This window comes from Pleurodeles waltl, chromosome 6 (assembly GCF_031143425.1).
Source record: "Pleurodeles waltl isolate 20211129_DDA chromosome 6, aPleWal1.hap1.20221129, whole genome shotgun sequence".
Classification (NCBI taxonomy): Eukaryota; Metazoa; Chordata; class Amphibia; order Caudata; family Salamandridae; genus Pleurodeles; species Pleurodeles waltl.
Window position 1 is genome coordinate 758,208,773 of NC_090445.1, and position 23,787 is coordinate 758,232,559.

Consider the following 23,787-nt stretch of genomic DNA (forward strand, 5'->3'; position numbering starts at 1 on the left):
CTTTAGTGATGCGATCTGTCTGAGTTTGAGAGGTAGCTGTTCCAGGTCTGGGCTGTGAGGCAGGAGAATGATTGTTAATGTGACAGTTGTTTAGAGACGCCTGTCATCCTGGGCCAAAGGCCAGATGATTATCCTCTGGAGAAGTCATTATACTCTGCAGAGCAGGGTTGGTACCTCCAACCAGGGATTTTTATTGGGCCTCTGGATGTAAGGTGATTGGCAAAACAGGTGCCACAAGTGCATTTATATAAAGTTACTATACCACTAATAATATCATAAAACAATCTTCACGATGAAAGTGGCTTTCAAAAGTAAGTAGAAAACAACTTTGAATTACATTGCTGGAATTTTCTCAGGCAAAGATAGAAATCACGCTTTTAATGAACCTAGGTATGTTCATGTAAAATTCAGCTGGACCTACATAGTGAAAAGAGCTTTTGAATATCTAGTCACTGCAAAAGCATAATCTTTCTAATATGTTGTTTGCCACTTTTGTGTACATTAAGTATCCAGCTCTGTGGGCCTGCAAGGCACACTTTATGGGTGATTTGTTGATGTTACAGAAGTACTTTTAAACAACAGCCCAGCCAGTGCACAGTGGTGTTTCTGGCAAACATATATTTGTGTCCCATATGTGGTTGGTTTGAATTCACCCTGCATGCCATACATGACATTTAGGCGGTCATTCTGACCGCGGCGGGCGGCAGTCGCCGCCCGCCATGCGGTCACCGCCAAATGGCCGCTCCGCGGTCAGGAGACCGCGGATGCCATTCTGGCTTTCCCGCTGGGCCGGCGGGCGACTGCCAAAAGGCCGCCCGCCGGCCCAGCGGGAAAGCCCCTGCAACATAGAAGCCGGCTCCGAATGGAGCCGGCGGTGTTGCAGGGGTGCGACGGGTGCAGTAGCAAAGCAGACAGTGAAAATCTTCATGGGGCCCTGTTAGGGGGCCCCTGCACTGCCCATGCCAGTGGCATGGGCAGTGCAGGGGCCCCCAGGGGCCCCACGACACCTGTTCCCGCCATCCTGGTTCTGGCGGTGTAAACCGCCAGAAACAGGCTGGCGGGAAGGGGGTCGGAATCCCCATGGAGGATTCCCTGGGCCAGGGGAAAACTGGCGGGAAACCGCCACGGTCAGAATGGCCCTGGAAGCACCGCCAGACAGCTATTACAATTCCCAGGACACCATCACCACTGGGAAGTGCCTAATAATCTAATGACTCAGTTCAGAATGGCATCTGTTCTCCTAGAACAGTTGGGTGTCTTCTACCTGTTTCTCTTTAGTCTCCATCATCTATCATCTACCCATGCATTTACGTCTGTATACATAGGGAGTTATTTGCATCTTTTTTCAGTCTACTGATGTAGTTATCACTGTCACTATCACAATATTTGCTTTCAATAAGTAAGAAAGATTGTCCCTGCATGTATGTTTATGGTGGTAAACTAATATTCTGTAATTCTATTTTTAGGTCAAATACAGAGAGTCTTGGCATAGTCTACGAGCCCAAGGATACCGGTTGACGACAGAGGCAATTCCATTCCAGACAGCGAAGGCATCCGGTGATATTGCAAGTGATGTGAGTAGAAATGACTTTGAATGTGTTCTTCTTTCAAATGCTTAACAATTAAGCATTGTCAGGCACCACACAATAGTCATGAAGGCAAAAACAAGATGCATTGTTTCCCAGATTGGCCAGTCTTACTTCACATGACCATTCTGGTAAATCCTTCTGTAAAAGGATATTCCAACCACAATGGTTTAATCCAGTGGCAATGGTATATGCTTTTAAAACACAGATGTAATTAGGATCTGATTTAGAGGTTGGTGGTAAGGTTCCAACTATCAGCCATCTTGGTGGTCGGTCCTCCAGATTTAGATGTCAGTGGTCCTATGGGTGAAAGTCCATCATTAGTCCTGTCGTCTCCGCCAAGAAAATCCACCTGCATCGATGGCGCTGTAATAAATAGTGCCTGGTGGTGGGACTCCAGCCACCTTTACAGCTGTGCATATTTGGATGTGCCTTACATCCAAGCCAACTGTGGCAGTCCAACTCCCATACCTGAGTTGGCAGATTGCGGGGGGGGGGCGATGAGCTAAAAACGTACCTTTTTTCCTGATTCCCCTTACATTTTTGACTGGACACGACTGGACAAGATCTTTCATCACTGCTGCCACCTTGACCACAAAGAAAATACAACCCCCCCCCCCATTGCCGTCTTTAAAGGTGGGAAACCTGCATTAGCTGTGTTGGTTGTGTGGGCACTGCATATGAGCTCGGGACAACTGCAGTCATATACATATCACAGAAATCTTTTTTTAAATACCATGACATGCATATGTTGGGAACACAATGGGGTCAGACACGGATGGGGACACAATGCTACAAGACACCATGTCAAACACATGCATATCTATCATTTTGGTGAAAGCACAGTCGTATTTGTCAACTGTCAACTGTGTCCATGTGTGCACATTGAAAGTGGGCCTGCACTTGTAATGTGGTGCTTCTCGTAGTGTGTGTCAGTCTGTACATGTATGTATATGTGCTGTGTGATTGGCTGGCTGAGGTGTAGGGAGCTGGAGTGGGTGATGTCTTAGTGTCAGAATGTGTACCACTTGCATGTGGGTCTGATGTTGTTGTGTATGTTTGGTTGCGTGTTGTGTTGGTGTGTTCAACATCCAGGTGAGTGTTGTTGTGGGGAGGTTATTGTGGTGATGTCTGTAGTTGCGCATGAGTGTGACTGTGTTTGTATAGATGAGTATGTAGTTGTGTTGGTCATTATGGTTGTGTTGTGTGTGGATGCAGTGTCCATGGTGTGTATGCTGTGTCATGGATATATGGCAATGTGCATTTTTGACATGTACGTGTTGCGTGGTGTTGGAATGGCAATGAATAATGGTGAATATATGGTGTGTTGTGCAGTTGGACACATGTGGCTAAGGTACAGTGTGTGTGTGCGAGTGCGACTTATCTCTATTCCATAGCCACTGCCATTGTCCGATGTCCATTGAGTCCAGCAATGGCCTCTCTCCGTCAGCAATCCACCTGCAGTACACTGCCTGCAAGACTATCTAAATATGGTTGGCAGGAACCCGACACCTGACGGCTATGAAGAGCACTCTGGCATGGCGGTCTGCCACTCAGCCTCAAACATCTAAATATGGTGGGCGGAATATCGTTGATCTGACAGTGTTTTTGGGTGTGCAGCAGATTGGTAGTAACCCCTCCAGGACCTTAAGCAGGCCCTCCATCTTTATCTCAGCTTAAGTGGTGCATGAAAGTCATAGTAAGACCCTGTTTATGTGATATTTGCTGCAAACAAATTAGTCATATGCTCTGAAAGGAGAGTTTAGCATTGATTCTGTGCATATTAACATATACTTCTTTGCTATACAAGAGAAAACCTATGTGTTTAAAAAAAATTAAAATAAAAATAGAAAAGAGTTTGGGGCTTTGAGGAAGATATCAAGTCACTTTCCAGAGCTGCATAGATACCTGTTTGAAATATTGGAAATATACTTAAAAAGCAGTTAGAGGATAACAGCAAAAGAAAAAACATCTTTATCTTGTCGAGTAAAGTTTCACCACACCTTGTATCTTGATATGTGCATTGAGGCCTGCAGATGAAACTTACTACCACAGTAGTACATGGAGTGCTATGTGTAGGGTCACTGGAGTCCCTAGAAGAGGAGCTGTGGTTGACATTGGAAAGTAGCTGAATATCTAGAAATTTTAAACCAGCAGGGTACACTGCATTGCAGGGATACTGAGTAAATTGCATGTGACCATCGTATTTTCCTGCATCATGAGGACATTAGCACATCACAGTACACTGCATCTTAGAGACAACCCACTGCACCACAGCGTAAGATACCATAATCTATCACATAGCCGGGACAGTAATCCCAGGCACATCACTGTATCAAAGAGGACAAATCCCACACTGCACTTCATTCCTATAACACTGCACTGCATCATAAAAACACCGAGTAAGACACTGCATGACATACAGGTGCGCTACATCCTAAAGGCCTTACCCACCACAATGCATTCAAAGGATGCCAACACTGCATACATACTCCATCCTCAGGGCGCTAATGCACTACATTGCAGTGAAGTTTTTGCAGAATGAGACAAGCATTCTGTAACTCCTCAGCACTGCCTTTTGCCTGGAAGACCCGATTGGTAAAACCAGGCAAGCCGCGTCAGCCATGTATTTGCATGGTAAAATGCGGCGTGATGCCCTTAGCAATGCTCCGACAAAAGTGTCACACCGCACACTTGATGAACTGGTATTCGTAGAGTTTCTTCTAGATTCCATACGTAGAAAGAATGTTCAACAAGTGGACAGTTTACACCATAAATCATGCATATGCTGCGTACAAGAGTAAAAGTTAGACAGTATCTGGCATTCTTTGTTAGCTCAGAGAGAGTTTAGGGCCTGCCCTTGACTGGGGCCCTCTGCCTTATCTATATTACTAAAGACAATCCTTTAGCTAAGAGGCCTTTGGCCTCACCGAATTGTGGTAAGTAGCAAGAGCAATGGCAGGGGTGCACACACACGCACATAGCAAAGGTTCAACATTTAGTAAGGTACAGTAAGTTCAGATGTTCTCACAGTGTGGTGCTATATGTGTGCCAGCAGTGTGGTAAATCTAATTAATCATTCTGCAATGCAGTATGTAGTACAAACCTACTACACTGCTTTTAGTCTTTAGTCGTGAGTCTTGATTCTATTTAGAATTGCATCTTAGGGCCAGATGTACACCCATTTTGTTTTGTGACTTGCAATTTGCAATTCGCAAATAGGTCGCAAGGGACCTGCCGCCTTAATATTCGTGATGCAGGTGGCAATTTGCTATCCATTTGGGAATGGCGGCACTCACAGGGATGGTGGCCAGCTGGGGCCAGCAGACCACCATGTCTGTCACTGCTTTTTCAATGAAGCAGTTTTTTTTAAATGCAGCCCTTTTTCCTTTAAGGAAAATAAGATGCATGTGAAAAATGAAAATGAAATGTATCCCTTTCTTTTTTTTCAGAGCAGGCAGTGATCTGTGGGACCACTGCCTGCTCTGAAAAAATGTTGGGGCCCCCATTAACAAAGGGAAGGGGTCTCTTTGGGACCCCTTCCCACTTGCGAATGAGTTACCACCAATTTGAAATTGGTGGTAACTGTGATTGTTTTGCGACTGCATTCACGGTCGCAAAACAATCATACATGGGTCTGTGAGTTCGCAATCAGGAAGGGACACCCTTGGAATGCCCCTTCCTAATTGCAAATCACATTCCCTACTTTGCGAGTCAGTAGCAGGATGGCGACTCGCAAAATAGCGATAGTACATCTAACAAGGCCATATTGCGATCGAAAAATGCAAATTTCGCATTTTGCGACTCACAAAATTGTGTCGTACATCTGACCTTTGGTCTCAAGATAGTGTAGATATTCCAAACACTTCTAAAAGAACATAGTACTGTCCACGGCAGACCCTACTGACCCCATGTGTGAAACAAGAATCCAATAGAGTTGTCTGTGTCATCACCTTCTGCCCGAGTTTGAATTTCATTGCTAAAAGCATTAAAAACACTGGTAGGTGTCTGGGTAGGTGTCTTTTATTTCTTTTTTGTGTTTTTTTTCCTCACTGACCACTTCTCTATGAAGAGCATTCCTATTAACTTCATACCACTCACTCTTTTCTTCTCTCAGTGCATCTGCCATTTTAAATCTTGTGACTACAGGTTAACATTTTTTCCACTTTAATTACTACAAGTGCCTTGTAGTGGTTTGGTACATGACATATTCTTTCTTATCTATATCCTTAAGGTCCTAATGATAATCCCTTAAACCACTAAGGGGTGGAAACACTGCTGACTTTGAAAATACACGGACCCTATTTGACTGTATGATCGAACATTTTCTGATGGGCGTTAATATTCTTGCTTTATTCATACTCACGTTGAACACACTTTATTGCTAGAGTGCATCACTCCAAAAATTGCACACCTAGCATGTTTGTTTGCACATATATTCACACTGCCGCAATATTCTAATTTTTAATGACATTTTGTTTGTATTTGTCTTTTTGGAAATATTAAATTGCCATTTTGTGTCATAATTATCATTACTTAGTGTTGGAAAGTGGATTATGGGTAAGGACAGGTAAATACCTACACCTAGTAATAGGTCACTAAGCCCCACTTAGGTGCAGATAGGTCTCAAAAATTAAACCTCTGCATTTAAATTAAACCCAGCTCAATCCTTGGTAGCTTGGCAATGAGCGACAAAGCTTAATTTACGAGACAAGTATGTAAAGCATTTAAAAATCACAAAACAGTAAATAAGTAAAACACAAAACACAATAAAAATCCAACACCAGATTATAAAAATATATTATAATTTTATCTTTTACAGACACCAAAACGATTAAAATCGGATAAGTGGAACCAGAGATATAAATTTAAAAAAAAAAAATGTTTTCTAGCACATAGAAGCAACTAGCGCTCAAAGAGTTAAAAAAGATCACAGTGGACAGGGACAAAGTCCAGAGTTCAGGCCACCCACGAGGTAACACTGTAACACTTACTTTCAGAAGTGTTTCCTGATTCAGGAAAGTGGTCCACAGCACCAGCCAAGGGTTCAGAGGCTCTGGTTTGCCTCTTGGGTTCTGGGACTACAACTCCCACAATGCACCGCTTCAACTTCTGGTGTTGCTCCAAACGTCTTCAAACTTCTGGATCTTCTTCCGGAGGTTTTTTTTTGTGTCCTTGAAGTGTCCACAACTTGATTCAAGGTTCCAGAAGCTCTGAGTTGCTCCGTGGGAGCTGGGACTACAATTCCCAGAATGCACCTGGTCAGAATCCTCAAATGGCTACTGGTCGCTGGTCAGCTGGGCTCTGCTTGCACAACTTCATGCATGGGACTCTGGGAAGCTCCTTAGTACATGTAGCAAACAGGGAGTCCCTTCTTGAAGCAGTAGAAGACAGGCAAAGTCATTTTAATGGTGAAGCCCGAGTGTGGACCTGGGGAAGTCCTTCAGAGTGCAGTGTCCAGGTACAGGTCAGGGGTGCAGCAGGGCAGTCCTTCTTCTTCTTTGTCTTTTTCCTTGTATGGATCTGAGGTGTGAGTGCAGCTCTGCCATATTTATCCTTGCTCCTGGGGTGGAAAGCAGGGGGGCCTGATTGTCCAATCACAGGCAGGCTCCTTCCCCCTTTGATGACCACTGCATGGGAAGTGTGGCAAAAATCAATCCCAGGGAGCAACATTCTTCAAAAATCCAACATGGCTGAAACTGATTTTTGGAGGTTAGATCTGGCTGAGCCCACCCACTGGTGTGGCTAAAAATCTTAAACACACCCCTCTCCTGCCCTCTCCTAAACCAATTAAGAGGGCACCTAATTGTCTGGGGTTTGCAGGAAATGGGGGAGGTCCTGAGCTGCCGCAAATGTCCTTCCCTGCCTTTGAAGACCAGTTTGGATGCTCTCCCCCCATCCTGTTTCACCATCTCCTGAGGCAGATCTCCTCCCCAGGCACATCTTTTGAGTTTAGCCCAGGCCACTTCACTTCTCATCAAGACAGTCTGGCCAGGCTGTCAGAGGCTGACTAATCAGAGAATGGCACTACAGAGCTGAAGTTGGCAACTTTCAGGTAGAGTTTTAAAACTATTTACCTGAACTATTTATATCAAATCCAACAATGGCAAGTTGTGGGATTTATTATAGCAATTGATTTGATACCAAACTCAATGTATCTGTCTCTTATGGGAACTTTGTTAATTAAAATAAAGCCTCCCCATGTTAGCCTATGGAGGCCTTTCACTACAGTGAGGGAAAAACAAATTTGACTATTTTACCTCACCGGGGCTTATTAAACAATTTTATAAGGTCCCTGCTTATAGTTACATAGCACCCAACCCTAGGGACACTTAGGGCAAACCTTAGGGGTGACTTATATGTAACAATAAGGTAGTTTAAGACTTTGGAAGTACTTTTAATTCCAAAGTTGAATTTGCATATAACTTTAATTTACAAGTAGCCAGCAAGGCAGGCCTGCCTTTAAAATGACCTTGGGTACCTCAGCAGAGCACCTGTGGGTGCACCACCTATGTTGGGGTCCCTAAACGTACATGCCCTACCATATACTAGGGACTTATAGGTAGGTTGACATAGACAATTATAATTAGCCTAATTTGCATACTCATTTTACACAGAGCACTGGTTAGCAGTATCCAGGGCACCATCAGAGTCAGGAAAACACCAGCAAAAAGTGAACAATGGGGGAAAACAGTTAGGGGTAGGTGACCTCTGCAATCAGCCCTATTTTCTCACACTTAAGACCATTGTTTTTGGTGTAACTAACTGATCACACAGAATTATACTGATGCTAAGACTTCAAATTTTACTGCAACCCAGTGATACAATCACATCACAACACAATGTACTGTGTTCCAGCGACACTAATCCACCACATTGCAATGCATCCTAGGAGGACTAACCCACTACATTGCATCTCATATATGTTATCACACTTCATTACATTCTAAGAAGCATTCCCTATTCAACTGCATCCTATGAATACTGAGCTGCCAGGAATAGCATAACCAAGAAAACTACTCTAGCATCATGCTCTGCTCCTTGCCAACATGAATTTATAATTAGGCACTGTATCCTACAAGCATTAACTTACTTTCTTGTTCTCTGGCTAGATTATTATCATAGAACGCATTATCATAAGAATGCAGCACACCGCACTGCATCCTTGAGATACCAGCCCACCACACTGCCATGTATTGGATGGACCGTCAGTTTATGAGACTTAGCCCATCATAGGCTGGGGCTGGTGGCTCAGTGAACTAATGAGTCCACTCCAGGATTCTGTTTGACATGATGGAAACAGGTTTGAATCTCTGTGGATCCACTAAGCCTTTAATGCTTCTGCGTTGAGTAGCAATAAACGTCTGTTATTTCGGTGCTGGATCCCAAAGGTGAATGTGTGATTAACCATTACTTATGTTATATTGTATTGCGTTCTCGGGACAAAAACAGGGCACACTAACTCACCACACAACAATGCATCAAGGAGACACTAATTCTCAAGACGTCACTGCATCTTGTGGGTTTACCCAGGAATACGTTCATGTGGCAATCTAGATTGAGCCAGCATTAAGCCACAAAAGTGTGTTTGTGCACAATTCTGATATAGCCACTAAATTATTTAGAGCTCTTTTGGGCAGAGGACGTAAATGCATTGAACCTGATTACAGGAAAGATCTCATAGAACAACACAGTGTGCCCTTTTCCTCCCAAAACACGACACACAGGCCCTGCATGGTGACCTCCCACTTTGAACTTATTTGCTTAAAACATTCTTCAAGGTGTGTCAAAGCCTGCAAGGAAGGACATCTTTCCCCACTTGCTATTGTGTCTTTTGAACGTCATAGCCACTCCAAACACTCAACAATGGTTATAAATAGTTTATTGCCTTCAGTACCCCTATATATGCACCATTTATTATGAAATGCATTGTGTTCTGGACATATGTCATTTGTGGTTCTCATAAACAACAATCTGCCACCTCTAATTATTCAGTATTCACAAATATGTTGCAGGTCATTTCCTACCTTAGAAACTTGAGAAATAAGCTTTGGCTGCCACCCTTTGTGCTTTGTCAATGCTTGTTTTGTCATGGGTTTTGTAACATTTTATTTTGGAGAGATGCCAGGCCCTCACCAATTAAAACAAATTGGGTAGAAGCGAAAATATTTTTGGTCTCAAAAATATCAGATTGTCATAGTAGTCCTTTGTTCAGAATGGAACTACATTTTGTGTCGGTGTGTTTCTTATGGTAGAGCAGATTGCAGTCACTCACATAAGCTAGCCAATGGCTGACGTGAGATAACCCATTGCCCCATACGTTATGCTGTAGTTGGCAAAGGACAGATGTGAATGACACAACAATACACAATAATATAACAATACATGGAGAGAGCTGACTTGAAAGCCATATGTCAGTAAAATCAAAGTGTATTTGCTAAAGCCAGACCTGAAAACTACTGCTGTTTTTTCAAGATAGGATAAGACTGTTAATATATTGCATATTTCATGTAGGGCATAGTAGAAGGAGCTTCCCTATAAGTAAATGTCTTGTGGGGAAAAAGGAAAATAAGAATAAATGTGGAAGTGCATATTTTCCATCAGGCTTTCTTCATCGAATCGTCTGCTCAGCTTGCAGTCCACAGGAGTGCACTTACAGGGACATGGATACGAATGCACATCTATGACTAGTTTAGATATTAATGAACTCATCAGGTTTTCTTTGTGATTCATTGCAAGCTCTGAAATCTGTGGGAATAGTACACATATATATATATGCTACATACATTTTAGACTTTGCTAAAAATGTTTGTAAATAGAGACCATACTGTCTATAATTCGAAATCGTGTGTGTTTCCATTTCCTACGCAGATCAAGCCAAAATGTTTTAGAAAAGTGCTTCAAGTGTAAAATGAAACAAGAATACATATAATCTGTTATACATCATATATCCATGTTGGTTTCTTATTTAGTACCAGTACAAGCACAACTTTGTTGAAGAGCGAGGAAAGCACATTGGAGCCCGAAGCATTCTGGATGACCCCAAGATGCTGCACTGCCTGCAGGTTGCAAAGTTACAGAGTGAGCAGCACTATAAGAAGGGTTTCAAGGACACCAGGTCCCAGTTCCACCTTCCCATGGACATGGTGAACTTAGTCCATGCCAAAAAGGCGCAGGCATTGGCCAGTGACCAAGACTACAAGACCAGGTTGCATGACTACACTGTGCGATCTGATGACATGAAAATGCAGTGGGCAAAGAAAGCCCATGCGTTACAGAGCGAGGTATGTTGTGGTGAATTCCTCTCCGATTAACAAGCACGTACACTCAAGCAGGCATGCAAGAATAATGGATTATCAGTCTATCCTTTGAACCATATATATTGAGTAGTCACAATGGTAGGCCACAATATATATGAAATCCAAGCAGAGTCCAAGATGCTGAATCAGTCAGAGAAACTGGATCCCTGGAAGTAGTCTATAATTAGCATTCTTCTCTCTGTATCTAGGTTGCTTAGGCCACTTCTGTTTTAAAGATAAGTCTTCATGACGGTTCCAAATGGTAATTCATAAATGGTACTAACACCCAGCTACTAAAGGTAGTAAAATTTGACAGCGGTCTTACTTTAAGTCAGTTGTCACATCAGGTGAACCTCAGAACTTGTAAAGTATATGACAGTGTGTGCAAGCATAAGAGCCTGCTTTGTGCACCCTGGGGTACTTTGATATAACAGAAGGTGCTGCAGACACTTGTGTGGCCCCTTCGGTAATACCGATAGCTCTGGCACACATATAGCGCCTGTGCTATCACCAGATGGTGTGCCCTCATTTGCATGGGGGCGTGGCCCCATGCAAATGAGGGAATCCCTTTGCCTCTGTACCCGTGCTGTATTATAGACGCGGGCACCGAGTCAAAGATGCTGTCAGGAGGGGCACTGACAGTGCGCCACCTGATGGCAGCCCTTTAGAGGGGGTAGGAGGTCCCATGGACCCCCCAGATAGTCCTTTGCAGATGGGTGCAGTTACTCACTGAACCTGCCGTCAGGGGATCCTTTAATCCCTTTCAGTGCAGGCAAGTGGCCACTGCATTGTGAAACACAGAGTGGCTTTAAAGCAGGCACTCCGTTGTTCACATGAATGAGCTGCCCTGAGGGCAGCACATTACATGTAAAAGGGCACACTTTCTCTGTTTAAGCCTGGCTTACCTGTTTTCAGGTGTGCCGTGGTGCATAATAATGTATAATAGGGCCCCTGGTGTGCAAAATGCATGAGGCACCGTATAAGCATGTCCCTTCATTCATGATCTTTATCCTCTGAACGGCGTTGGCGTGTGATGTGGCACATGCAGGTGCTGCCTTGCCCACCTCTTCTACCTTTGTCTGATTCCAGAAACAGAGAGGGGCGATGGTTTACAGGGCCAGTAGGGAACTTATCGGCTTTGGTGGGAAGTGCCCTCTCAGTCAATGTTGAAGTACAGGGGTCACCATAAGTAGCAAGTAAGTGCTATCCTTCTACACAAGTTAAAAAAGCAGATGAAACTCAATTAGTTATCATGAATTGCACCTTCTGAGCGGTACATAGCACAGACTTTAAAGTTTACCAACCATAAGGGAAGTCTCCTACGATGCCTAGTCAACACGCGGCATCGCGTGATGCGGTTTACATTAGGCCATGCTGTTGGAACACAGGTTGATGTGGAGCACCTCAAAGGGAAATAATTAGCACTGCTGTTAGTGACAAAACCTACCATTGCTCGGAAAAAAGAAAATAAAAGGAATGCTTGATGCCCGAAGGATGCGACTTCCTTCTCTCTGAGTCAAGTCAGTGCTCTGAAGGGGAGCCTCTAGCATCACAGATGCATTATTTAGTTACTTGTCGACTGAACACACACAAACAGTTTGACTTGAAGATTTGACAATGCATAATAAAGGAAAATGTGAACACTGAAATTTTAATACTGATCAAGGAGTCTTCTTAAGAACCTAAAGGGCGTGGATTTAATATTGACAGAGGTTCCAATTTCTCCCTCGACAGACACGTTACAAGTCGGACCTGAACTTCATGCGGGGTGTCGCCTGGGAGGCTCTAGGATCCCCCCAGATTGAAAGTGTGAAGAAGGCTGGAGAACTTATCAGCGAGGTACTGTGAAGTCTTAAATATGGTCTAGTCGTTTAAACTGTTGGGGAAAACAGGTAATGTGGGATTTGATTGGCCAGTATGTCTAAAATTGGATGTATGTGAAACTATTAGCGATCCTATGGAGATGTATGATAGAACAGTGGAGTGACGCAAAATGATACCCCCTCTGTGGAACGTGGTAAGTGCCCCCTGAGTTTCCAATATCTCACAGATTATCTTACACTGGGGCCGAGTTGGAGCCCCCTAGAAGGTGGGCACATCCGCGACCTCAGGGCTTGCAGGGCCGGGGTTAAGCGCCTGCGTTATGAAGAACACATGGAGAATCTTTGAGGCCCTAATGAAAGATGCAGCTTTCTGTTATAGATAAGGAATATTTACAGTGCAAACAGATCGCTGTGCCAGAGGGTCCTTTTAGTAGTGTCACTTGCAGAGTCTCTGAATGGAATAAAAGGCTCGATGATTTTTTTGAATGCTCTGTGGTCAATCGAGTCTTTATTTTGCTAGAATTATTCGTTTAAAGTTATACCTGCATTGTTTATTATTCTTGTGATATAGCTCAGCAGTAGGAGCATAGCAGACACTGAAATATATAGAGAAAAGTGAAGGAAAAATCCCCATATACATGTGTAAACTTAAACATTCACAAGGTTTTGATAAAAATGGTGAAAAATACAAAATAAGCTGTACCAAATAATAGTAGTTCAAACTTCTGGTATTCGAAAGCTAATTCGACCTGAGACCATAGTCACTGAGCACGCAGAACTGGGGTGCGGCCATACTGAAGATTCCTCACAGCACTGACGAGATGCTTCTGTGTGAGACTCCCACTAGTAAGCACGCGCAGCCCATCCTTTAGAGTGGAGGGGCCACACACCCCCACCTTTTGCACCTCATGAAGAGTGCCGGTCAGGCTGAACAAAGGTCAGCCTGACAGACACTCTTCATGTTCAGATCAGGCAGCCGGGAGCGAGACATGTGCCATTTGCGCAGACTCCTGGTTGCCTGAGCTGAACTTTGCTGGGCTGAAGAGGTCACAGCTCCTATGGGCATGACCTCCTCAGCTCAATAAAGGTGCCTCGAGGCCCTCCCCTCGTCACAGAGTGGGGTGGGATCAGCAGTCTCAATGACCCCATCCCACTCTGTGACAAAGTTGGGACTGCTGCCTTCCCTCATTGGCTGACCTAAGGTCAGCAGTCCCCACCCTCCTGGGACCTCTGAGGCTGATGGTAAGTGTGTGATCTTTTTAAATTAATGTGTGGTGCATGCGTGTATGTTTAAATGTTGATGAGTGTTGTTAATGGATGTGCGTGTGTGCGTTTGCGTGTGTGTGTGAAAGAATGAGTGTGATTGTGCTTTCCACCTACCCCTCTCCCAGCTTAAACTGCTGGCCGCCACTGCTAGTCCGATCATATTTATGTGATTCCCCACAGACATTAAAGTTCCCTAAAATAGAGCAATTCTGAAATGGTGCATTCTCGAAATTTCTCTAGCACAGTATATTTCAGATACTTCAGCAGTAATAATCAGTCTAACATGACTTTTTACTCATTTTTCTTCATGCTTCTTTTTTTTACCAAGCACTTCCACTTCAGAATGTCATAAAGTAATACAGAAACGTGAATGAAGTTGTAATGCCAAGTTGTTGTTACACTTTGCTTGGTGAACAGAATGAGAACCTGCAACTTGTTTTTCAGCGTTTTCTGCAGTTCGCAGTTGTGCTTCCCTGACACTGGGTTTACACGTTCTGCTGAGTTCACAGCCTTTTGATCTGGAAGACGCCTGAGCTACAAGCCGTAGATTTGTTATGATGCAACAAAAAATAACATTATTAACAAGCTTTTGCAATGCAATGGGTCTTGCGTTTTTTCGAGTTAGAGCTATTAGCGTTTAGCTTCACATAAGCGCGCTGAGGGCCGTCATGAGCGCGAAGCAGCCACACAAAAGGAAACAGAAGTTCACTTGCAATGAAACGTATTGGCAAAAGTGCAATTATCCATGTAACCGGCAAAAGTGCAATTATCCGTGTAACAGGCTCGATGTCATGCAAAGCATGTGATTACTGCCCAGCGAGATTGTGCTGCCTGCGAAATACTAAATAAAAAGTAGTGCAGCAACCATACGGAAAACATCGAGCCTAGTATGTTTTCAGTAGTTGGTTGGTGCGCTCGAGGAGGGCTAAACACTGGAAAAGGCATAACGTATGCATGCCTTTCACTAATGAAATCAAGCAAATTTTAAAAGTCATACCCACGAACCAACAAAACTGATGGGCATTACATGGGTCTGGTTAAAAGCCCATGGAGAGATTACACCAGTGACAGAGCACTTTGTGCGCTCTACCCTAAAAAGTGTCTGGCACTCAGTTTTCTGTCCTCTCCATCCCCAGACTGAACATTCTGCAGGAGATAAGTCTCTCTTGTTCTCAACTGCCTGCCCTCACCCTCCCTCTTCCTACATCCTTGCCAGCAAGTTAAGGGCTTGAGACTGAGATTGGTCTCTAACCCCATGATCACAACTTCAGGTCCTTGCAGTGCGCTGTTTCGCTTTGAATGAATGTAACGGTGAGTAGGACTGCCCCAGATCATAATAAACTTCTAATTTAGCAAGTAACACTGCAGTGCAAAAACACCCTGAACTACATTTGTCCTGGTATGATTCTTGGGCTTCAGATGTGCAGATTTTGTATTCCATCTTTTTCATGAAGGAAAGGGGGGTACTTTTGCGGTTCATATTTTTGGTGCCTTCCTTTGAAGCAATATACTGGCAAGTGGCAACATAGGTCCTTGTTGGTGCAGCAGCCGTTTTTTTAGCTAATCTCACCAGGTCGATGCTCATAGATTTTGTGACTATGTCGACCATATGATTGAACATCGTTGCTTTCTTCGACTGCAGTTTGGGCAAATGAGGATTCTTTCAGTACTCAACCACTATAGGCATGTTTACGCAACATGCAAAGGCAGGTGTACCTCTCTCTAAGGACAGCCTGTTCTGTGAGTACCCATCCTGCAGTAGGTAGTGTGTAGCATTAATTGCTGTCCTTGAATTCCCATTCCCTTATCAATAGTCTAGCAGCAATTAGTGCTACATCAAGGACATAATGATGAAGCAAGAAAATCCTGGATGATGTTTTGTTTCAAATGAGGTTAACACAACCCTCAGGTGGATGTCACCGATGGTAGGGAGTGGGAACCTGCATCATTGCAGCTTAAAATACCCACTGGAGTACGTTTTCTGGTTAGGTGATTTTTGTGCCTGCCTTTAAGGGGAGAATGGTAATTCAAGTTTATTCCTCAAGTGCCATGTGTGAAAGTTTTGGGGAAATTCAGAGCTGTGGCAATACAAATTAGCCAGACTGGTTCAGGAATTGGATGTGCTTCCTGATGGCCTTAGCTGATAGGGATTACTGAATCGGACAGGACAAGGCTTATGTTTTAGTGGATTTCTTTTTCATTCACTATCCACTGAGTCTTCTCGGCCATTCTACTGCAATTTCACAAAAATCAGAGTAGAAGCAGACCACCTATCATATGCTGTTTGATCTCCCTTGACTTCAGAGGAGATAGCATCACATGACCTTTAACACTACTCCAGTGTCTGTGCATTTTTTAATCAATCTCTGTAAAAACTCGAGACGTTGATAAAGTATGACTGATAAAATGGAAAGGGTGAAAGAAGACGTACTAATCTATTATATTGATTACAAAGCAGTTTATAGAAGTTTGCACACAATAAGTAGGGTAGGTAGCCATTTCCTTTCTGCACGCTCTGAAAAACAGGCACCATTCCAGGGTTCCAAGAGTGTGATATTTAAATTATGTATCATGTATATTAATGGTGGCATGGACGATACAAAAACATGTACACCACCCGAGATGTGCACATTTGAATTACACAATGGCATTACGTTTCACTGTTAGAAATGGGGTCTTTGGTTGACAGTCAGGTTACCCCCTGTTTAAGCAAGGACCCTCACTCTGGTCAGGGTAAAAGAGAATCACCCTCAGCTAACCCCCGCTTACCCCCTTGGTAACTTGGCAGAGCAGTAGGCTTAACTTCAGAGTGCTAGGTGTAAAGTATTTGTACCAACACACACAGGGGGTTATTCTAACTTTGGAGGAGTGTTAATCCGTCCCAAAAGTGACGGTAAAGTGACGGATATACCACCAGCCGTATTACGAGTTCCATAGGATATAATGGACTCGTAATACGGCTGGTGGTAAATCCGTCACTTTTCCGTCACTTTTGGGACGGATTAACACCTCCTCCAAAGTTGGAATAACCCCCACAGTAACTTAATGAAAACACTACAAAATGACACAACACAGGTTTGGAAAAATATGAAATATTTATCTAAAAAATACAAGACCAAAACAACAAAAATCCACAGTACACAAGTCAAGTTATCAATAACAATGCAAAAAGAGTCTTTAAGTAGTTTTAAACACACACTGACACTGTTAGCGTGAAAAAGAACTTTGGGTGTGTCAAAAATAACTCCGCACGGGCGAGTGTGCTTCAAAAACTGGCTTGCGATGCGTCGATTCCACTCACGAGTAGGACCTTGCGTATTTTCTCCTTTCGTCGGGTCAGGGTGCGTTGTTTGTTCTCTCCGCAGGAGAAGAATGCATTGATCCGGTCAGCACTCTCAGGTCCAGGCCGGCCTTGCGTTGTTTTTACACGCCCAGCGGTACTTACCTCAGAAATCCAACCGCACGATGATCCGAAAACTAGGCAGCGTGGGTTTGCGATCTCCAAGCCTCCGTCAGTGATGCTGTGCGTCATTTCTCCTGCTCCGTGCATCGATTCTTCGGTCACATTTCCGTTGAGCGTTGATTTTCAGCTGTGGAGCCGGCGGCGCGTCGTTTCTTCAGCGGCAGATCCGAGTTGCGTTGATCTTTTCCCCAGGTGGGGCTCTGTGCGTGGATTTCCTTTTCTTTAGGCTGCCAGCTTCTCCTTTTAGGGTCCCAGGAACTGGATGGGCACCACAGGGCAGAGCAGGAGTCTCTTCAGAGACTCCAGGTGCTGGCAGAGAGAAGTCTTTGCTGTCCCTGAGACTTCAAAAAACAGGAGGCAAGCTCTAAATCAAGCCCTTGGAGATTTCTTCTCGAGATGGAAGGCACACAAAGTCCAGTTGTTTCCCTCTTACTCTGATAGAAGCAGCAACTGCAGGATAGCACCACAAAGCACAGTCACAGGCAGCTCTTCTTCCTCAGCTCTTCAGCTCTTCTCCAGGCAGAGGTTCTTCTTGTTTCCAAAAGTGTTTCAAAGTCTGGTTTTGGGTGCTCTTCTTATACCCGATTTCTCCTTTGAAATAGGCCTACTTCAAAGCAAAGTCTCTCTTGAATGTGAAATCCTGCCTTGCCCAGACCAGGCCCCAGACACTCATCAGGGGGTTGGAGACTGCATTGTGTGAGGGCAGGCACAGCCCTTTCAGGTGTGAGTGACCTCCTCTCCCTCCTAGCACAGATGGTTTATCAGGAAATGTAGACTACACCCCAGCTCCCTTTGTGTCACTGTCCAGTGTGAGGTGTACCTAGTCCAACTGTCAAACTGACCCAGACAGGGAATCCACAAACAGACAGAGTCACAAAAATGGTATAAGGAAGAAAATGCTCACTTTCTAAAAGTGGCATTTTCAAACACACAATCTTAAAATCAACTTTACTAAAAGATGTATTTTTAAATTGTGAGCTCAGAGACCCCAAACTCCACATGTCCATCCGCTCCCAAAGGGAATCTACACTTTAATCAGATTTAAAGGTAGCCCCCATATCAACCTATGAGAGGGACAGGCCTTGCAAAAGTGAAAAACGAATTGAGCAATATTTCACTGTCAGGACATATAAAACACATCACTATATGTCCTACTTTAACCATACACTGCACCCTGCCCTTGGGGCTACCTAGGGCCTACCTTAGAGGTGTCTGACATGTAAGAAAAGGGAAGGTGTAGGCCTGGCAAGTGGGTACACTTGCCAAGTCGAATTTACAGTTAAAACTGCACACAGACACAGCAGTGGCAGGTCTGAGACATGATTACAGAGCTACTTATGTGGGTGGCACACCCAGTGCTGCAGGCCCACTAGTAGCATTTGATTTACAGGCCCTGGCACCTTCAGTGCACTTTACTAGGGACTTACTAGTAAATCAAATATGCCAATCATGGATGAACCAATTACATACAAATTGGAGGAGCACTTGCACTTTAGCACTGGTTAGCAGTGGTAATGTGCCCAGAGTAACAAAAACAGTAAAATCAGAGTTCAGCACACATCAACAACCTGGGGAACAGAGGCAAAAAGTTAAGGGAGACCACGCCAAGGATGAAAAGTCTAACATTCACACATATTTTCAATTCAGGTACACATTTTATCAAGTGCTGCAGTCGAGATTAGATCCGAGGACCTAAGGTCCCCAAGTCAGCATCTTATCCAGCCACTAGACGCCATCTCTTTTTGAGCAGTCTTACAACATGGGCAGTTGGAAGGACATCTGCGGTGATTGCTGATGGAGGATTTTTTCTTCAGAATCCTCCATCACATGTGCTTCTTGTTAACCATGCCTACATGCTTTTTTCTTCTTCAGAATCCTCCATCAAATGTGCTTTTTTCTAACAATGCGTTCATGCCTGTACCATACCTTTAAGCAATTTGCGGCCTCTTTGAAACATTCCTGAAAATTCAGAGGTAAAATGCAGCAAGAACATTTGTGTTTCCACTTTGCTGAACTTCCCGATTCTAAGATGTGAGGGTAAAGTGCAATTAAAAACCCTTGCCCTCATGCTTTGTGCATTTTTTGCCACTTAGCTATTAAAAAAAGTTTGCTTGTGCTTTCGGTAGATTATTTTTCACCATTTGACATTGTTGTACTGTTGATTCTTTAACGTGGCAATAACTATTCACAGTGCTCTCCCGAATGAGGATAGGGCCAAAACTGTTAGCGTACACCCGATTGTTGTATTCCAACCCTATCTCCTTAGTCCGCCTAGGCAGCCTCATCTCGACTCCCTTCCTCATCGAGCAGGGCACAAGACAGGGGTGCCCCTGTCTCCCTGCTCCTATTTGCCCATGCGATGGAGCCCCTCACCATACGCCTCCGCGAGAAGGGTCAGGAGTGGGGTATTCCACTGGCGGATTGGACACAATTGGTGTTCCTCTATGATGATAATCTGTTTATAATCTGCCTACAAGACATCATTATGCCTCGTCGGACTGCCCAGGCAGTCTTTGCCTCCACGGCCGGGCTACAAGTTAGCTGGACAAAATCGTTAGCATACCCACTATGCCCAGACCAACCACCTCTTGAACTGTGACTGTGCGATACCCGTATATCATAGCAGACATGAGAGACCCAATACTTAGGTATCTACCTCTATCACAACCCCGCTAACCTGTATGAGGGAAATCACTGAAAAGCCCTAGCCAGGATTAAGGCCCAAGCCCAATTTGGGCAGTCTCTTTCCCTGGCCCCCATGGGGTAGATAGCATTTGCAAAGATGGTCATTTTGCCCCGCCTACACTATTACTTTGCTAACCTACCAGTAATCTTGCCATGCGTCTTTTTTAAAGAACTGGACTCTATCCTTACCAACTTAATCTGTGGCACCAAATAGCACCTAGTAGCACTTGCTAAATTACAGCTCCCAAAAGGCTAAGGAGGCCTGGGCGCCCCATCATTTGAAGCCTTTTTCTTGGTGTCACAACTTCAGTGGCTGTCTCGCTGGACATCGGGATGAAATCTGGAGAAGGGCACTGATCCATACCTGCATCAGCTCTCTGGGGTTTCCTAATTTCCAAAGGTACAGCCCCCACACCCCTGGCTCTGCCAGGTCTCGGTGGCACAAACCCGCATAGCCTGTATTCACTTCTCCTCCAGCGCAACTCTGGCATATGTGCCAACCCTTCTGCTGGTTGGTTTGCCATGCCAGCTGGGGTACTACACAACTAGGACTATATGGACGACTTGGACAGAAAATTCAATGCAAGTTACAGGTGAACCTTTTTCCAACAGCCATCTCCTCTCTTTTGAACGCCCTGCTGAAGACTATGGCCTTCCTCCAGGGCAATTCTTGTTGCATAGACAACTCAAACTCACCTTTCACACTCTCATGGGTGTCACCAATGAAGAAACATCATTGGCATATTTAATTTACCTGTAAGTCCCTTGTACAGTGGTATCTCTGTACCCAGGGCCTGTAAATTAAATGCTACTAGTGGACCTGCAGCGCTGCTTGCGCCACCCACTGAAGTAGCCTTTCAAACCTGTCTCAGGCCTGCTAGCGCAGGGCCTGTGTGCGCAGTTTTCTGCCACAGGGACCTGGCAGCTAAATTCACTTGCCAGGCCCAGAACTCCCCTTTTACTACATGTAAGTCACCCTTGAGGTAGGCCCTAGCTTGCCCTATGGGCAGGGTGCTATGTATGTAGAAGGCAGGACATGCGCCAGGTTGCGGGGCCTGTCCTGGTAGTAACAAACAGCCTACTTGGGGTCTCACTGCTGTGAGTGCTGCCTTCTCATAGGATTGCATTAGAAATGCCCTTCCTTATATGTAGGGGGAGTTGGCTGATGATTTATGAGGGGTGCTATAGGCATTTTTGGTCACAGGTCTCCCTATTGTTTTGGGGGCCCCGCAACAATTGCTTCTGCTGGCTTTTGCACCCCCCCTCGGGAGGGCCTGGTGTGGCCTTGGTGGGGGGCCCCAGAGATCGCAGGCCCGAGGTGGGGCCCATTATAAAAACCGGAGGGGGTGTGTGCCACCCCCCTCCTCCAAGAACAATGTGTGGCCCCCATTTTTCGCACATGGGAGCGCCGGGGCACTCCTTTTCTGGACCTTCTTGGCACACGAGGTGCCTTCATCATAAAAACAAGTACTTTCTTTGGGCCTACATAAGTGATATGTTCCTAGTATGGACACGAGGGATTTATAGGTTAACCTGCGTAGTTTTATTATAATGCTACATATATGTTTGCTAATGTTCCTTTTATGGGCATACCATGCTAATATGTTTTCCTGACTTGCCATATGTTTTATAATATTCCTGATATGGGCGTTTATGATATTTCTATGACAAGTGCACTTGTGTAATAATGCGATTCCTGACTACTGCTTATGTTGCAGAATACTAAGTAACCTGTGTGTCATATGTGACTACTGCTGGTTCTGCAGAGTAACTAATGTGTAACGTTCTGACAACTGCTAAGGTAGCAGGTTATTACTGACATGTTGTGTTTGGTCTAATAATTGTGTTGTGTACAATGCAGTATATTTTCATATAACTTGATGTTGTGTTTCTTTTGTGGTGGGGATAGTGCGTCGCGTGTGTTGTGTGTGTTGTGCAAATGCTGTACACATTGCCTCTGGGATAGGCCTGACTGCTCGTGCCAAGCTACCAAGGGGGTGAGCCGGAGTATATACTGGATACACGGCCGAACCATCACACCAAGAAGAGCTTACACCAAGTTACGAGCTTGCGGTGCCACTTGTTACCCTCAGCAATTGACACAGTTAAGGAGAAGCAAATGCTGAGATGCGAACTCACAGTGCTACGCGTTATCATAGAGTCTAACGCCGACGAGGGAAAGCTTGCACTACTTCAAAGTCACCTACTAAATATATTTAAAAAATACGCTCCTAATTGCGTCACAACTGAAAATTTGAAAACAATTATGTTGGTTATTGAACTAATAGCAACCAAATTATATCCATTAAATGGTTACACTCCCCTAATCTGCCTTGTCGGGGCCACTGGGTAGCCATAACTCAGGGGAAGGTCCAAATTAAGAAACAATGTTACCTCAGATGGGTTAAACTAAACCCAAAAGTGAAGAAGTCCACAACTTTTCCCCACTAACTGAACGATGAACACGCTCAGTATTGAGAGACGGACAACTCTCATACTCACTGTCACGTGGCAGGCTGATTTCCGCAGGCTGGCAAGATCATTGTAAGAAATTGTAGTAAAAAATCACCAGTCTTCAGTAATCAAATGAAGATATGATGCTTGCTTAATCAGCCTGCTGACTTGTGACATCCTCCTGCCAGCCTTGTCTACAACTGTCAGGCGGAGTTCAAACCAATACATTCTAAAGACCTTTATGACGTAGCTACTCAGTTAGTGTTCCACTACATCATCAATATAACACTTTTAACAAAAAAGTTTATAATTATTTTTACCTTTATGCAGTACAAAATCCACCATCCTCATACAATCAGCTTATTCCAACAGAAAAAATAACCAGTGCTAATACAACTACAGGGTGCTTGAAATGTTCTGACAGGTATTTAAAAACATAAATATAAATGCATTTAATCAAATCCCAGCCCCTCCTACCTCTCAACAATTCCCACATCCAATTCCCTTAGCTTCCTAAAAAAAAGAACCAATTTGCAAAACTTTCCCGAGGAGACTATTCGGGAAAAACAGCCTCTCTTTCTCTTACCTTCTTCATTTTATTAGTGTAGTTTGGGAGTGTCCTTCTATAAATGCATTGTCTTGCTTAAAGACATATGATCTCAGAGGAAAGAAATTAGACTTAGACTAGACCTCTCATTAGATAGACTTCATAATTTATAGGAATTCAGTCCTGTCCAGTAATGATGGAAATTATTTCATACATGCACGACATCGTCCTGTGAGATGTAATCTGAAACCGCTGCTTTTTGAGCAATGAAAGCAGACAAACACATGATATATATATTTACATACATAAATGCTAAATTGTGTGCATGAAAATGCAGATAAGTTTGTACATACATATAGCATATATTAAATGAAAAACATCAGGACAAATACATATGTTCCTTCATTCACAGTTACACTGTTCCATTGCCAAAGAAAGAAAACGTAATAAAATCACGTATGACCCTCTAACCAGAGGACTTCTTTTCAAATTTTTCAGAAAAAGTACCGTCAGAATCCAGGATCCATGAAATTTACTTCAGTTGTTGACTCTACGGGCCTAGTCCACGCCAAGTCAAGTTATCTTCAATGCAGCGATGTACGTACTGTTTTATGGAAGGCTACATTCTGCTGAATTACTGCCTGTGTTTATTGCTTTACGGCGC

At 44.0% G+C, this 23,787-nt stretch overlaps 1 protein-coding gene across 2 annotated transcripts in view; it reads left to right on the top strand.

Annotated features, from left to right (window-relative positions):
* NRAP (nebulin related anchoring protein) overlaps positions 1-23,787 on the top strand; it is a 337,786-nt gene that overhangs the window by 296,460 nt on the left and 17,539 nt on the right. For both annotated transcript variants that reach the window (XM_069239330.1, XM_069239331.1), the window contains 4 exons: positions 1,467-1,574; positions 10,559-10,870; positions 12,620-12,724; positions 23,622-23,720. In XM_069239330.1, the coding sequence (XP_069095431.1) occupies positions 1,467-1,574; positions 10,559-10,870; positions 12,620-12,724; positions 23,622-23,720 (624 nt within the window). The remainder of the gene's footprint in view (positions 1-1,466; positions 1,575-10,558; positions 10,871-12,619; positions 12,725-23,621; positions 23,721-23,787) is intronic.